Source organism: Populus nigra, chromosome 4 (assembly GCF_951802175.1).
Source record: "Populus nigra chromosome 4, ddPopNigr1.1, whole genome shotgun sequence".
In the NCBI taxonomy this organism is placed as follows: domain Eukaryota; kingdom Viridiplantae; phylum Streptophyta; class Magnoliopsida; order Malpighiales; family Salicaceae; genus Populus; species Populus nigra.
The window spans coordinates 20,460,378-20,475,856 of NC_084855.1; the positions used below are offsets into that span (position 1 = coordinate 20,460,378).

At 34.4% G+C, this 15,479-nt stretch overlaps 1 protein-coding gene across 3 annotated transcripts; it reads left to right on the forward strand.

Annotated features, from left to right (window-relative positions):
- The first annotated feature begins 5,347 nt into the window (after positions 1-5,347).
- On the forward strand, positions 5,348-15,144 carry LOC133692122 (GBF-interacting protein 1-like). 3 transcript variants are annotated; one of them, XM_062112831.1, is made up of 11 exons: positions 5,348-5,831; positions 6,439-6,482; positions 7,147-7,279; positions 7,615-7,741; positions 7,836-8,206; positions 8,294-8,476; positions 9,183-9,588; positions 10,268-10,562; positions 11,074-11,235; positions 12,650-13,147; positions 14,264-15,144. In XM_062112831.1, the coding sequence occupies exons 1-11, from the start codon at positions 5,669-5,671 to the stop codon at positions 14,558-14,560; spliced, it is 2,679 nt and encodes an 892-aa protein (XP_061968815.1). In that variant the 5' UTR covers positions 5,348-5,668; the 3' UTR covers positions 14,561-15,144. The 3 variants fall into 3 exon arrangements, with proteins under 3 accessions (XP_061968815.1, XP_061968814.1, XP_061968816.1); XM_062112830.1 differs by having other exon boundaries at positions 5,349-5,831; positions 7,836-8,215; XM_062112832.1 differs by having other exon boundaries at positions 5,351-5,831; positions 7,836-8,215; positions 9,198-9,588.
- The last annotated feature ends 335 nt before the right edge of the window (positions 15,145-15,479 follow it).

The following is a 15,479-nucleotide window of genomic DNA, read 5'->3' on the forward strand; positions in this document are numbered from 1 at the left end:
CTGAGAGATAAAGTTTTAGAGGCTGAAGAGAAAGATCGAATCGGGAGAAAAACAGTTAGAGAAATTAAAAGGAATGTGTGCACAATTGACTTTGGGGTTTGAAGGAATATTGTTAGCATAAGTTAATATACGGTTGATACTGAGAGATAAAGTTTTAGAGGCTCAAGAGAAAGATCTGAAGGTAGAGTGGGTGAAGAAGGAGATAAATTCAGGTGTATAAACATCTTTCAAAGTGTTAAAGAATGACATAGTGGCCATGGCGAAACAAAATTATGTATCGAATGATAAGGCTTTGAAGGAAGAATTGCTTACAAAGGCTTATAAATCTAAGTTTGCAATGCACCCCAGAAGCACCAAAAGGGGGTTCTTTTGGTGGTCGGGGATGAAAAGGAAGTAGTAGAGTTTGTAGCTAATTGTGGGATCTGTCAACAGGTGAAGATTAAACATCAAAAAACCTGCAAGGAAATTACAGCCCCTCTCAAATCTAGAATGGAAGTGAAAAGGTATCTTTATGGACTTTGTTTCAGGGTCTCCAAAAGATAGGAAGGAGAATGATATCATTTGGATGATTGTAGATCGATTAACCAAGTCTACATTGTTTTTACCGATGAGAATGATTGATTCGGGTGATAAATTGACAAAGTTATTTGTAGACAAAGTGGTAAGATTATATGGGGTGTTGGTGACAATTGTATTCGACAGAGATCCAAGATTTACCTCTCAATTATGCCCAATTATTTAACATGTAATGGGGACAAAATTGAAGCTAAGCATTGCCTTTCACACGCAAATAGACAAATAAATAAAGAGAACTATACAAACTTTTAGGGATTTATTAAAGGCTTGTGTTCTAAAGTTTAGAGGGAAGTGGAAAGATCACTTACTTTTGGTGGAATTCACATACAATAATAGCTATTAAACTATAATAAGGATGGCTTTTAAAAAAAAAAACTTTGTACGAGATAAAATATCTAACCCTAGTGTGCTGAGAGGAAATAGTAGATAAGAAGTTGTTGAGGCCTAAGTTAGTATAGATTACCATAGACAATGTAAAGGCGATCAAAGAAAGATTGAAAATAGATCAAGATAGACAGAAGAGCTATGTTGATAATAAAAAGAGACCCTTAAAGTTTGAGGTGCGTGATCTAGTATTTCTATAGGTCACACTATGGAAGAATACCATACGGTTTAAGGTGAAGGGTAAGTTAACACCAAGGTATATAGGCTCATACAAAGTCTTAAAGAAAATTGGACCAATAGCTTATTAGTTGGAATTACAACCAATGATTCAAAGGTGCATGATGTGTTCTATGTGTCGTTATTTTAGAAGTCTTTGGTAGATCCCTCATGGATATTGCCACAAGTTCTAATGAAGATCTAAGAGGATTTAACAGTGGAAATGAAACCGATAAGGATTGTGGATAGAATAAAAAATGAGTTAAGGAACAAGAAAGTTCCTTTGATAAAGGTGTTATGAAGGAACTCACAAGTTGAGGAAAAACATAGGAGAGAGAGGATGAGATGAAAAGAAAACACCCAAGTTTGTTTAACAACTAAGGTAAGAAAATTAAATTTCAAGGATAAAATTTCTGTTAGGAGGGAAGAATGTAAAACCCTAATCTTTTATTATAAGAAAAATAATACAATATAAATTGTGTTTTCTTTAGAGGGTTTAGAAAAAACAAAAAGAAGGAAAGCCCGAAATTCCTAGAGAAAAGAGGATTAAGACATAATGTGAGAGATGGAAAATAAAATAGTGGGTAAAATAAATTTAAGGAAAGTAAGGGATAGAATTAAAAAAAAAGGTAATGTCCTCTTTTAGAAAAGAAAGGAATCGTCACTTTAAATAAAAAAGAGAAAGGGAGGGAGAACTCTTTGTGACTTTTGTTGATAGAAACATGGAGATATAATAGTAGTAAAATTATTATTTAAGCATTAATTAAAGAAAACTATAGGGAATTCAAGGAAATTAAAGAAAAGTAGGAAGGATTGGAGAAAAAGGGAAATCATTAAAAAAAATGATCTTTTGTATATGGAATTGGATACCCAATAATAGAACTAGTAACTGGTAATGGACGGTGAAACTTATTACCCGATAATACGGCTAATGCCTAGCAATGGGCTGGTGGCATTAGTTCAGTTGATGACTAGAACATATGACTTAGCAATATGGTTTAATAAGACTATAAAATTGATTGAAAAGATGAATTAGTTGTTTGGAATAAAGCTAGTTACGTCAGTTGCATTAATGACAAAGATATATATGATTTGGTTAGTGACTCTATAGGGAAAAAATAATATTTATGTTTCCGACTCATTGAATTAGTAACGAAATGTTAGAAGAAGCTAGATTGTCAATACAAAAACAATAATATTTCAGGGATTTTAATGATCTACATTCAGCAAGTTGTTTGAAATGTGTTTTAAAAATTAAGGTTGTTACACGAAGTTGCTTGTGTGATGATATCACAATTTGAAACAAGTTTTATACAAGAAATGGCAGGACAAAAGTTGGATAGGGTTTGTATAAAAAAAGCTTAGCTGAAATTCCATTAATTAGGAAGGTTTCCATTGGAAATCATAAGTCAGAGTAAAATGTTAGCCTTGAATCTTTTGCAAATGAGTCAAAATAGTGTGAAAGATAATAGTACGTGAAAAAAAAATGAGATGATGAAACATGATAATGATGAGTACAAATTTTGAAAAATCAAACTAAGCAGTTAACCACATAAAAAGTTGAAAAGGAAAATTATATGTTAAAAAGAACACATGTATTTGATTAGAATAAATTGAATATTTCAAAAACTAAAATGGCATATACATGTTGTGAAATGAAATATGACACAATTTTAAATGTATTATGAATTGAAACAATGATGCAAATCAGATATAATTACGAGATATATGTCAAATTTAAATGTAATATGAATTGAAACAATAATGTGAACCAGATATCGTCGTGAAATATGCATATAAAATTGTATGAATTAAAAGGGTTTTGAGGAAACAATTCAAAATATGAATTAAATGTGTTATGAATAAGAATTTCCATGATGTGACTGTGATAGTTAAATGAGTACAATGATGAAATAAAAGTTCATCAAAAGATGAATAAAAATGTATTAAATTGGAATCTGGCATAGATTGATGTTGACATAAAAATTAGTGAAAATCAAGTTACTTATGTCATTGATGTGTGTGTGTGTTTAATAAGTATTCGTTACAATATGTTCTAATGTTATAATAATAAATTGTTTTTAGGTTTATCATAGAATCGGACAAAACAATACATCTTACATAGCATTTCTTTTGTTTAGCTGATAATGATGTAATTTTGATTATGTTGGCTATCTTTTTACAATGTAAATTTGAGAAAAACTTACATATAAATGAAACAAAAACTAAGAATATTCCTAACTTAATTATTAATCTTATTTTATTAGGTTTGTAATATGATAATGAACCTACTCTAGGTTTATTAAATGAATATTGTATGTAATTAGTTTATAATGTTCTTATATTTTATTTATGTCACTTGTTGTAAATAGTACATGCTACAATGTAACGTAAATTGTGAAAAGAAGAATTTGGAAGGGTAGATGAATTCTATTCTTGACTGGAAATGTGATTGATTAAGGTCTAGAAAATTTGAACAATATCGAAAATGTGATAAATATATGTGTATGTAAGAGTCAATTACTTGAGAATGGTTTATATTAAAAGAATTTCTGTTGAAATTTTAATAAAATCTTAAATGATATAAAAATTGAAACATGATACTAATATGTAAAAAAAAATCTCACTCTATTTTCTGATTCCAAGGCTTAAAAAAGTTCAAAAAGTTATTAAAATATAAAAAAGTTGCTTCATCTTATTCCTTTGAATATCTAAAAAAAACAAATGGGTACTTGAGGAAGTAAGTTTTAACATTTTTTTTAGTATAGTAAATTAGAGGGCTGGCCATTAATTTACTTTTGTATCATTTTTAAATATTAAACTCCATTTAAAATTTAATTATTGATACTTAAAGTGATTTCAAATATGAAATTTTATTAAAAGCTCTAAATTGAATTGAATTCAATAATATTAGTTGGAACTAATAAAAAGAAAGAAAAAATGTTGTAAAAATAATATATTTGAAAGAAATAGGAATAATAAAGAATACATTGAAATGTCTTATAAAATCTGCAAATCTAAAAAATACATCAAAAAATTATATCCAACAAATAAATAAAAATAAGCATATAAGTTTTTAATTTAGATAATAATTATAATAATTATTTGTGTTATGTTGTGTTTTCAATCAACGAATAATATTATTCAATTTTAAAATTTTGCATTAAAAGAAATTGGTGTATGTGCACAAATGAATTTCTTTAATTTATATAGAAACTTCATCATGATATATGAAGCATAAATTATTTCATGTAATGTCTCTTACATGAAAAAGATTTTTTTCTATGAATCACTTTAAATATCTATGAGGAATTTGATTTAAAAAATTATACATATTAGTTTCTTATATAATCAATCATTCGTAAAGTAATTGCTAAAATTACAATTAAAAATTTCTAATCTTATTTGAAAAAAAATGATATCATCGTATGATTCTTGAAATTTCATTATAATTGTTTAATTTAAAAATATTTTATTTTAAAACATTAAAAATAAAAGCCTCATCATCCGTTTAAGTTTATTTTATAAAAAAAAAATAATACATGGTCTATTGTAATAAATTTTAACCACCTGAGATGATAGAATATTAAAATTATAATAATTTGAATTCAAAACCTAAATTTCAACCTATTTTTCATTTAAAAAATACTTAAAATAATATTTTATAAACCTCAATAACCCAATTTCTAATCACAAAGCATCCAAAACTATAGTTTTATGCATTTTAGAATTGGTTAATTTTGCAAAGTGGATGTAGTATAGCAGCATGCAATGCATATGTGTCTAATTACTATATAATTTCAGTTTTTTTAATTTAGTTTTAATTTATTTTTTAATAAAAATATTTATTTAAGCTTCTAGAAATGAAATATGTTTGTTTTTTCATTTTAAAAGTATTTTAAAAGAAATTTGAAAATTTTTATTTTTTATTTTTACTTTTAATTAACTGTTTTTTTGTTTTTTCAGATTATTTTGATATGCAAATATTAAAAATAAATTTAAAAAATAAAAAAAATATTATTTTAAAATATTTTAAAATAAAAAATATTTTTAAAAATAATACCTATAAATTACCATGTCTAAAAGCGTGGATGCAAAATACACAATATCTCTGTCTATGAAGGAAAACATACAATGAAATGTCACTGTAATAAAAAGACAAAAACCACACTGCAATACATTTTGCTCCCTCCCTTTCTTTTCCTCTCTCTCTCTCTCTCTCTCTCTCTGTTTTTTTTTTGCCTTTCTTCTTCCACTCCCTCTCTGTTTCACCTATTAAAAATAATAATAATCAAAGCCCGGAATCACACTTCATCCAGCTCTCTCTCTTTCGATCAACCCTCTGTAAACCCTCATAGCCTCTCTCGGCTCCCCCTCATTAAAAAAACAAAAATACACTCATTATTTATTATTTATATATAAAATACTGCTTACTTTTTACCTATTTATTTATATTTTTAAGGAGAGGAAGTTGGTGTTGGTGAGGGTGGAGATGAGCGGTGGTGGGGTTAGGGTTTCAATCCCGGGCAACGTGAGGAAGACGATCCAGAACATAAAGGAGATCACAGGCAATCATAGTGATGAGGAGATTTATGCAATGCTCAAGGAGTGCTCTATGGATCCCAATGAAACCGCTCAAAAACTTCTCTATCAAGGTCACTTCTCCTTGTCTTTTATCATTTTTCCTTGTGGGTTTTCTTGTTCTCAAACCCATTGTTTTAGACCTTGTGGATTTAGCTGGTTTTCATGTGAGCCGTCGTTAAAGGTTTGATTTTGAATTCGGTCTGTGGGAAATGGGGTTCTTTTTTTTTTCTTAATTTCTTCTATGAGTTTTTCACTGTGTTTTGTCTTCACCTTGTCGGGGTGGCTAATAAGTTATATGTTTTTTCCTTTTTGAAGCTTTGTCCGTTGCTTTCATTTTTTAAGTTTTGATTTGTGGAATGAGAAATCATTTCTTATGTTTCAAAGTCTTAATGAGAAGAATTAGATGTACTTTTTAGCGAACTTTGAAGTTGACAATTGGGCTCTTATAAATGGGTTTTCTTAGCTCGTACCAGTTCAAAAGCTTGCCGGGCAGAAAAAAAATAAAAAACACCTTATGCTATGGTTTTTATATATATGTCTTGCAAGTTTATTTCAATTGCTTACTAATTCTCTTTCTTATTGTTCGAGAAGCTAAGGATGGATTTTGATGCATATTGCTTGACATTGTCTCTGTGTAACTACTATTTTCCTTTTTAACTAGGACTAATGGTTTTACAGATCCATTTCACGAAGTCAAAAGGAAGCGTGACAGGAAAAAAGAGGTAAGTTTACTTGCTTCTATAAAATTTCACATTCGCTGGCTTCCTTTGCTTCTAAATGATTGCAACCAAATCTGTTGCTGTTATTTTTATGCTTGATAAGATTAGTGTGATAATGTTGCTGGGGATGCAATCCTGCTTAATCTGGCATATTTTCTGTGGATTTTTTATCCAATTACTGAATCGAGATAATGACTGTCCACTCCAGGGTCGTCATGAGTTCATATTTTTTGGTGTCTTGGTATAATTTTCTGTCTGCATTTGGACATCGATATATTGGTTATAAACATTTGTATTGCTGGTGGAATTGGATTTGTGAAAGCTGTGCAATTTTAACAGCAACTTTAGAGGCAGAGCAATGTTATTCATATTCTATAGGTAAATAGCAGGAAGCTCTTGGAACTAATGGACTAGGACTAGGGGATTGATTAAGGGGCTACAGGTTAATGATGAATAGATGAGATTGAGGCAATCTAGATTTAAGTGGCAGGGGTTTGGGCCTTAGAGAGATGTGGCGGCATAGAATTTACTTGTTTCTGTTTGATTAAGTGGCTGACACTTGACATCATGTGGTTACATGAACACGCATTTATGAAGATGTATTCATTGTTTTTGTGCTTAACATACAGATTCTTAGCTTTCCTAGCATTTTATTTCTTTTAAGCAGAACATGAACAATAGAGAGTCTGGAGATTCTCGATGGAGGTCTGGCATGCAGGGGCGGGGGAGCAGGGGTGGCATGCAGGGGCAGGGGAGCAGGGGTGGTCGGCCAAGCTTTTCTCCGCGTCATACATCACATGGTAAACAACTTTTTGTAAAGACAGCTTTTTGAAGACAAATTGCTGGAGTACTCCCTCCTTTTTAAATCATGTGGTTATTCTTCTGTATTTTCATGTCTTGTTTTTGTTGGTCATCATCTATATAAATATTATAGACATACAAACACTTATATCCACACAAGTAACTTTATACTGAGAGTTTAGTGGATGCTACTTCATTGTTTTTGTCTTGATCCCTTTTTCCTTAACTATTTGGATGCATTATTTGTAACCATAGACTAAATAAGCTGCTATAGTTATGGCAGAAATATTGTTTTATGCTGCAAATTTGATTGTTAGATGCGATCCTTGGTCAGATACTGGTGGTGGAAGGAATTCTGCTGCTGGAAGGGACAATGGAACCAACCATGCTGCAGAGAAGGGCGCTGGCTCTTCTTTGTTAGCCTCCGAAGAGAAACATAAAGAAACTACTCCATCAGCAAGGTGACCTTGTCCTATAAATCTCACTTTTTCAAGATATGGTTTATAAGAGCTTACTGAAAGTGCAATAATTACATTATGTAATTATATATTGCAGCTCCTCTGCAGTTGTGGCCAATGGTCCAACTGGTGTTGTTTCTGGAAACACTAGTGCAACGCTTGCCTCCAATTTACCTACAGGAAGCAATCAACATGAGGTGACTTCATCACCTATTGTTGTTAATGAGGTGGGAAGGGAAGCATACCACATTGATGTCGATAAAGCTCCTACTATTGCATTTGGAACTGGGGATGCGTGCAGGGAGTCCTTGCCAAGCTCTAACAACTCCTCCATGTCTGTGATTCCAGCATCTTCTTCTAAAATTTGCTTCTCGTCCCCGGATCCTGTACTAAAGCTTTCTAATGATTCATGTCCCCCTGGTACGGTGGGTACAATTAAACGTGAAGTGGGGAACCATCAAACTGCAGGTGAATCAGGTCAGAACAAGTGATAATTTGATTATATTTTGTGCACTTTTAGCTTTGTTGTGATGATATGTAATTAACTGATGGCAGCTTCCGAGATTGGTGTCCCTTTCATGCCAGGGAAGATGCCAAGCAAAAACCAAGGAGTTGGGAAGAACCAGCTCAGTGATTCTTCCCAACCTTCTTTTGCATCAATCCAGGGTGGTTCTTTCAGTAGCCGGCCTTCCTCTAACTACAGTAGCAGGTCTCAACTGATAATAGGCCCTCAGAAAGGTACAAATTTTGTTCTGGGTTTTGCAATAAATCTTTTTACATTCCTGTTCTGACAATGATAAGTTCTGTACTAGTGTGACAAATCTTCTGTCAATGTTAAGGTTGAAGCATCAAGGATTGTTCTCGACCTCACATTGTGCTTCTTTTTTTTAAGCTTCTTTCGGAGGCTTAATGTTGAAAATATCTATTTCTAGTACAAGTATTTTGATCTTAAGGTGAACTGTGAAAAGGATACATCTGAAATCCAGTCAAATATACTTCACAAACAGGCTTCCATATTTTGTTGTTCTACTGCTCCTTCCTGGTTTATTTCCTTTACTTGATTAATTGTTAGATTAGGCACGTTCTCTTTTCTTTATGAAATACAGGAGGGTGTTCCATTATAGTTCAATCTGAATTTGCAACTGAAAATAAAACACAACAATTTCAGCATTCAAGGTCATGCCTTTTTAGTTTGGCATGTAATATTGCAAAACAGTTCTGCATGATGTTCTTTTCTTGGTAATTTTCTATTAAAAATAGGAGCCTTTTTTTGGCTAGGTGAGAACATACAGTTAGATATTATAATGTGAGGAAGCTGAACATTGGAAACGGGGGGAGAGAGACAAATACACAAGATTATCCATGTATCCGGTCTTCTGTTTTATATTTGATACTGTTATTAGTAATAGTCTGTTGACTTACTTGGGTCCTTAATAAATAATAGTCCTGTCTTCAACAGTTGGCTCTAATATGGAGTGGAAACCAAAGGCAACAAACCCTAACGTAGCACAGGAGTCTGGAACAGCTGGTTTATCTGACATTTCTAATATTCCACTTGAATCCAGTGGCCATTCACAGGCCTCCTCGGGTGTCCTTGATTCAGAAGAAGCAACTGCCAAACTGCAGAAGAAGCTGGAGGAGTTGCATCTTCCACAGCGTCAACATGTTATAATTCCACACCATATCCATGTTCCTGAATCTGAAAGAAACAAATTGAGTTTTGGAAGTTTTGATGCTAGTTTCGGAGTGACGTCAAGTTATGTTAGCGGGGCTGAGAGTAACAAGAGTTCTACACCCGTGTCTGAAACTTCTCAGGGTATTGAAGAACCTATGGAGGAACAAGCTGAAAGGTTTATGCTAAATAGTGTTTTCAGTTTAGTTTTGAATGTCATGCAGTGTATATCCTAGTTCCCCTAAGTTACTGATTTTGTTTGCATTTTTTTTTCATGCAATGATTAAGGTGTAGTTAACAAACTGGAATGTTATTTCAGCTGTTAAGATCTGTTCTCCCTTCTTTTCTCACTTCTTTATATTCTTTTGAGAAGGGGGAAAATAGTGTAGGCATATATAATGAAGGAAAATCAAGAAATGCATTTTTTAGCTTTTCATTGAAGTAATTGATTGAGCAGTTGACAAATTATCCTGGGAAAGAAGTATATTCCTGACTCATCCAGCTAGATTGAGCTAGTTACCTCTAGAGTGATTACTAATATCATCAATAATATACAGATTAACGCATTCTAAGTGGTGCTTTGTGTCAAGTTCTTTATGTCTTGTTTTTTAGTTATTAAATTGATATTCAGTAAACCAATGTACCAGCAAATAGTTTTTGTTAGCCAGTCCTAAGAGTTACTGTTTTTAAAAGAAAAGGTCCTTGCCCCATTTATGGAGTTTGTTTGGACACAAACATAATTTTGATTTTTGACTGGTTTGTATTTTTCTTACGGTTTGACGAGTATGCTTCCTACAAATTCAGCTTTTACCTTCACAGTATTTCCCTCGCACTCATCTTATAATTCTTGGATTCAGCAATCAAAATTCACCGGTGACTGCTGAGGAGGGAATTTATCCTGATCATCCACAGTTGCCTTCACATGTACCCGGAAATTTATCAGCTGAGGGTGATGCATCATCCAACACAGTGCCTGATTATGAGTCTAAGCAGGAGGCTGCATTGTTGTCTGGAGGCCATCAGTACTCGGTGGTTCATACTTCTGCTGGCTACAGTTTTGGTCTTGTGCCTCCAATGTTGGGTAGTCAGATTATGCCATTTGAGAACTCAGAATCTCAAGCACGTGATGTTTCTCGCGTACCTAGCTTTGTGGTAAGCCTCAAAAACTTTGTTTGTTATGTTATGATGATTGTGGTTCCATGAAAAAGTATCTAGCTTAATTTTAAGTTAATTATAACTTAGTCCTTGTAATATAGAAAAAAGCAATTATGTAGTCCTTATGGTCTTTGAAACTATATATTTAATTCCTATGTTTTTAAATCCATTTATAACTGAATCTTTCTATCCATTTCATGTTCTTTTTTAAATTCATCTTGTTTTTTGCTTTTTATTTGTTTTAATAAATAGAAAGGGGAAACAAAGAAGTCAATAAGATGGAAGATTGATGAGAAAAAAGACATTTTTTGAAACAAAATACTACTAATTAAGCATGGTCAACACTGGTCAAGGGACTTTATTACTTTTTATACTACAAGAATTGATTAATTGTTTTTGTAAACTACAAGGACTAAGTTATAATTAAATCATTAATTTTTGATAAATTGGCTGGAATATTACTTTGGCTTTAACATACTGGTGGTTATTTGATGGTTTCTGTGACTAGGTCCAGCAACCATTTGACCCTACAAGTTATTATGCCCAATTTTATCGTTCAAGTGCTGATGGTGATGGTCGTGTTTCTCCCTTTCCTGTGCCTGGAGTTGCTTCCAAATACAATGGGAATGTTGCAGTGTTGCCTCCACATACTTCACAGCCTCCCCAAGAGGTTTCAATAGATAAAATCCTCTCTTTAATTAGGCACTTAAGCAAAACCTTTGGAGTTTTTGTTGATTGTATTCTTCTTCGAGAAATATTACTTTGTTTTTTAAAATCACTCTGTGTTGGCTGAATGTTTTAAATTTTGGGGGTATGGTTTGGGTATTCCATGAATCTTTTACTGCACAGTTGGTTATTCTTCTTTGAGAAATAGTACTGTATTTTCTGTTATCAGTTATCAAGGCTTGCAACGCGAATTTTAGCCTGTGAATGCTTTACTGCACAGTTTAGCCCCAAATTGCACAAATATAATGTAACTATTTGTTGTCAGGCCATGTCAACGTCATTTGGGTTTACTTTTGAATCCCTTGTTGAACATGTATGCTGGAATCTAATCCACGGGCTCCTTTCATTTTGTAGTCATGCTAGAGGTCGATTTGTTTTTTTCTCAAGAGGATTTTTTTTTACCCTCTTGCTTAGTATTCTGAAATTAGTGGTAAAGATCTGTTTATCTTATTGAGTAGGGATCCTCCTATGTGTTACAGCAATTTTCATAAGTTATTCCAAGTTGTGTAGAGCATATTTAGCTCTGTAAAACTATATGTTACTGTTATTGCCAATTTATAGTATGCTGGTGTTCAACATCAGATATCTAGTTTTTTAACCATGTCAACATGCTTTGCATTTTGGATGTTCAAATCGGGTAATATGTCATTTGGATAGTCTTTATTAATGACCTAGCAGCTTGGCTCACATCTAAAGTCAAGTTAGTTTTGCAAGCTGCTGCCCTGTATTGTTGCCTTTGAGATCCGGGGAGAGTTGAAGAGATTTCAAGGGGCAATATTGTTTAAGGATGGCCATTCTGGCTGCCTTGGACAATCGCTGTCAGATCTACTATCTCATGCTGAATGATGCTGTATTACTGCCAAGTTGGTCACAGGCTCTTATGTAATCTACCTCAGTACATTATTAGTGAAATTTATGGTGGCACTAATAGTTAATAGAGCCATGATGTGTGGAAGCATTTGTAGGTATTAGACACCCAAGCATTTCTAGATGATCTTCATGAGAAGTGGAATGGAATAGCATGACCAAAACATTGATAGCAATCGCAGGTCCTTGTTGTTGAGGGCACTACACCTAGCTGCTGGTTACAGTAATTGTGTGTCATGTTTTGCAATGTTAGCTAATAATTTGTTGTATCATCTTTTGCTCATCTACAAGCAATGCTGGTCTTTTACGAGTTACTATAATCATATGCATGGATAAGACATTTTGCAATGTGTGAGGTGATTTCATGAGCTTCCAGTGTTGTGGATCCATTTGGATGGAATGCCTGAATTGTGTCTGACGTGAAGATAAGCATGTGTGTAGATGTTTTTCATATGTTTCTGAATTCTAATAATGTGCATGTCTATTTGCAGGGTGGGAATTCTTTAGTTCTATCCACTGCAGGTCCCACTCCTCTGGGGACCCAAGCTGCTGGGCTCATGCAAAGCTCCATAGCTGTGACTCAGCAACCTGTCCCTGTCTTTCGTCCACCAACTGGGTTGCACGCATCCCATTTCCCCCCAAACTACATCCCATATGGCCATTACATCTCCCCAATTTATGTGGCTCCAGGTATGTACCAGTTCTTAAGCAATGGTACATTCCTACAGCAACCTCAAGCTGGCAGTGTGTATCCAGCACCACCATCTGCAGCAGCCACGGGGGTCAAATATTCACTTCCGCAATTCAAACCTGGAAGTAATACAGGAAATGCAACTCACATTGGGATGCCAAGTGGTTATGGACCATATGGTTCCTCTCCTGCTGGTTTTAATCCCAATTCTGCAGTGACAGGAGGAAACTCAACCACAAATGATGATCTTGGTGCATCTCAGTTCAAGGAAAGTAATATCTACATTACCGGGCAGGAGGTAGGCTAATACTTGATGTTTCTGTAATTTATTATGATTAATTCTTAATGTTTTATATTCTTATCCTCTGCGGCTGGAGAATCTAAGTTGCTCATCTAAACATAGCTGGTTGCATCACTGAAGGCTGTGATGTCAATTTTATGATCAATTTTGATAAATAGTAGTCTCATTCTGGAATTAATATTGTAATGGAAGTAGTTGCAATATTGGTTGGGATTCTTTTATCTTACTGTTAGCACCAGTGGTGTTTTTGGAGGCCTGGGAGATGGAAACGAAAATGGTGGTGGTGATAGTGACTGGCAGCAGTTTCTGCTGAAGACCTTTTTGTTTTTGGTTGTAGCGGATGATTGTTGTGATTAATCAACATGATGCTTGCATTTGAATTTTATACTATGGACATTTGACCTTTAGCTGGTTTGCTCAATATCTGCATGTGCTACTGCCATTTTCTCCATATCTTTCTCCTCTTTTGTTTTGGTGGCTACGTTTCAATTTGAATACAGTAGTTTGAGCCTGCTACTTGGCCATAATATTGGAGCTCAATGATTTGGATAGCATGGGATCAGTGAAATGCTGTGGATGACCTTTTTTTTTGGGGGGGGTGGGGGAATCAAAGATGTTTTGCTGATATTAATGTGCCAAGCCCTCACTATATAAAGCAAATGAGACACAAAATCAGCCAGCTTAGGATTTAACAACTGGATAAACTAATCAGAATGACTAATTCCAGTTATTGTGGATTATCTACGATTCAGAATAGCTTTCCTGCAGAAAACTTGTTTGGTATAGAATGCTAATGCTTATTTGGCAAGATTAGTTGCTTTAATTCTTTTGGTTTAGCATATAGAAATTTAGGTGCTATGTTTAGACCAATCTTACTTCTCAGTTTCTTGAAAGATGTCGAAGCTTCTTGTTCTCTACAAGAGTACCTGTTCAAGATGCTTGTCAGGGCATGTGGGCAATGTTTAGTCATGTGAATACTTTTAGGTCCATAGAATGCATGTTCAGGTTTACAGACTGGCATTCCCTAATTTTTAGCACATAAAGTCTCCTTTTTTGTTGTTTTTGCTTTAAAATGATACTTTGTTCTCAAAACTGATGGATCTGCTTCCGCAGAGTGAGGGTTCGGCTGTGTGGATCACTACTCCTGGCCGAGACATATCTAGCTTGCCAGCAAGTACCTTTTACAACCTTCCTCCTCAAGGTCAGCATGTGGCTTTTGCACCAACTCAGGCTTCCCATGGCACCTATACCAATATCTATCACCCTGGGCAACCAGTAACCGCAGCAGCTGTTCACCCACTTCTGCAACAGTCTCAGGCCATGGGTGGAGCTGTTGATATGCTAGGACCTGCAGCCAGTGCTTACCAGCAGTCTCAACATCAACAGATCAACTGGCCTAGCAACTACTAAAACATGGATAAGATTTTTCTTTTTATATACCAGGGAAACAAGTCCAATCTTGGGATATTTTTTGTGAACTCCAACAAGTTTGGATGGAGGTCAACAGCAAGATGATACAACATTGGCTGGACTTGAGAGTGTAAATCTAAAAAATGGGGCTGGAATTCTGCCAATAGTATCGTCTAATTGCTTGGATTGAGGGCATAAAAGGTGCAGTTTGCATGTAACTGATATTGACCTTTTTAAGTTAGTGGAGGTGGGCATGTGCAGGTTTTTCTTTTTCTGGTTGCGCCGAATGGTGTTTACCATTTTCCGTGTCCCCCCCCCCCCCCCCACCGTTTACTTTTAAAATCTTTGAACTTTTTTTAGGGTATTGTTGTTGAGTGGTGAGAATCTTTTCCAATTCTTTCTGATGTCGAGGTTTTTTAGGGCTCTGGAAGGTAAGGTATAGGCTGGTGGATAATCGTTCCAATTCCTTTTTTTTCTTAGTCTTTCCGCTGTCTTATATGTAAAGTGAATTTTGATAGCAAGAAACTGATGTACCGAGCTGTTGTAATTGGTATAAGAAAAAAGGTGACATTCCATTGTTTCAATCGACACCTATGTACAATCTTGAACAGCCTTTTCAAGGAGGAAGTTTCCTGGTTAGAATATTGTATTTTTTGACATCTGAAGGCTGCGTTCTTGCTTCTATCCAGTAGAGCGGGCCATTACAAGATCATTATTTCTTCTATTCTTGGTGGGAGGGCAGTGTGTCCCTCTTTTGATTAACTGTGTTTCGGCCAAGAAAGTTGCCACTCAACGTCGAGAAAGATAGTGTTGACTTCCTGGCAATGTGCTCTTTGTTTTCCAGTTCACAGAAAGACCCGAACATTAGCCATTTGACATGGAAATCTGGCTGAGTTTATCTAATCTTTATCAACGAAGA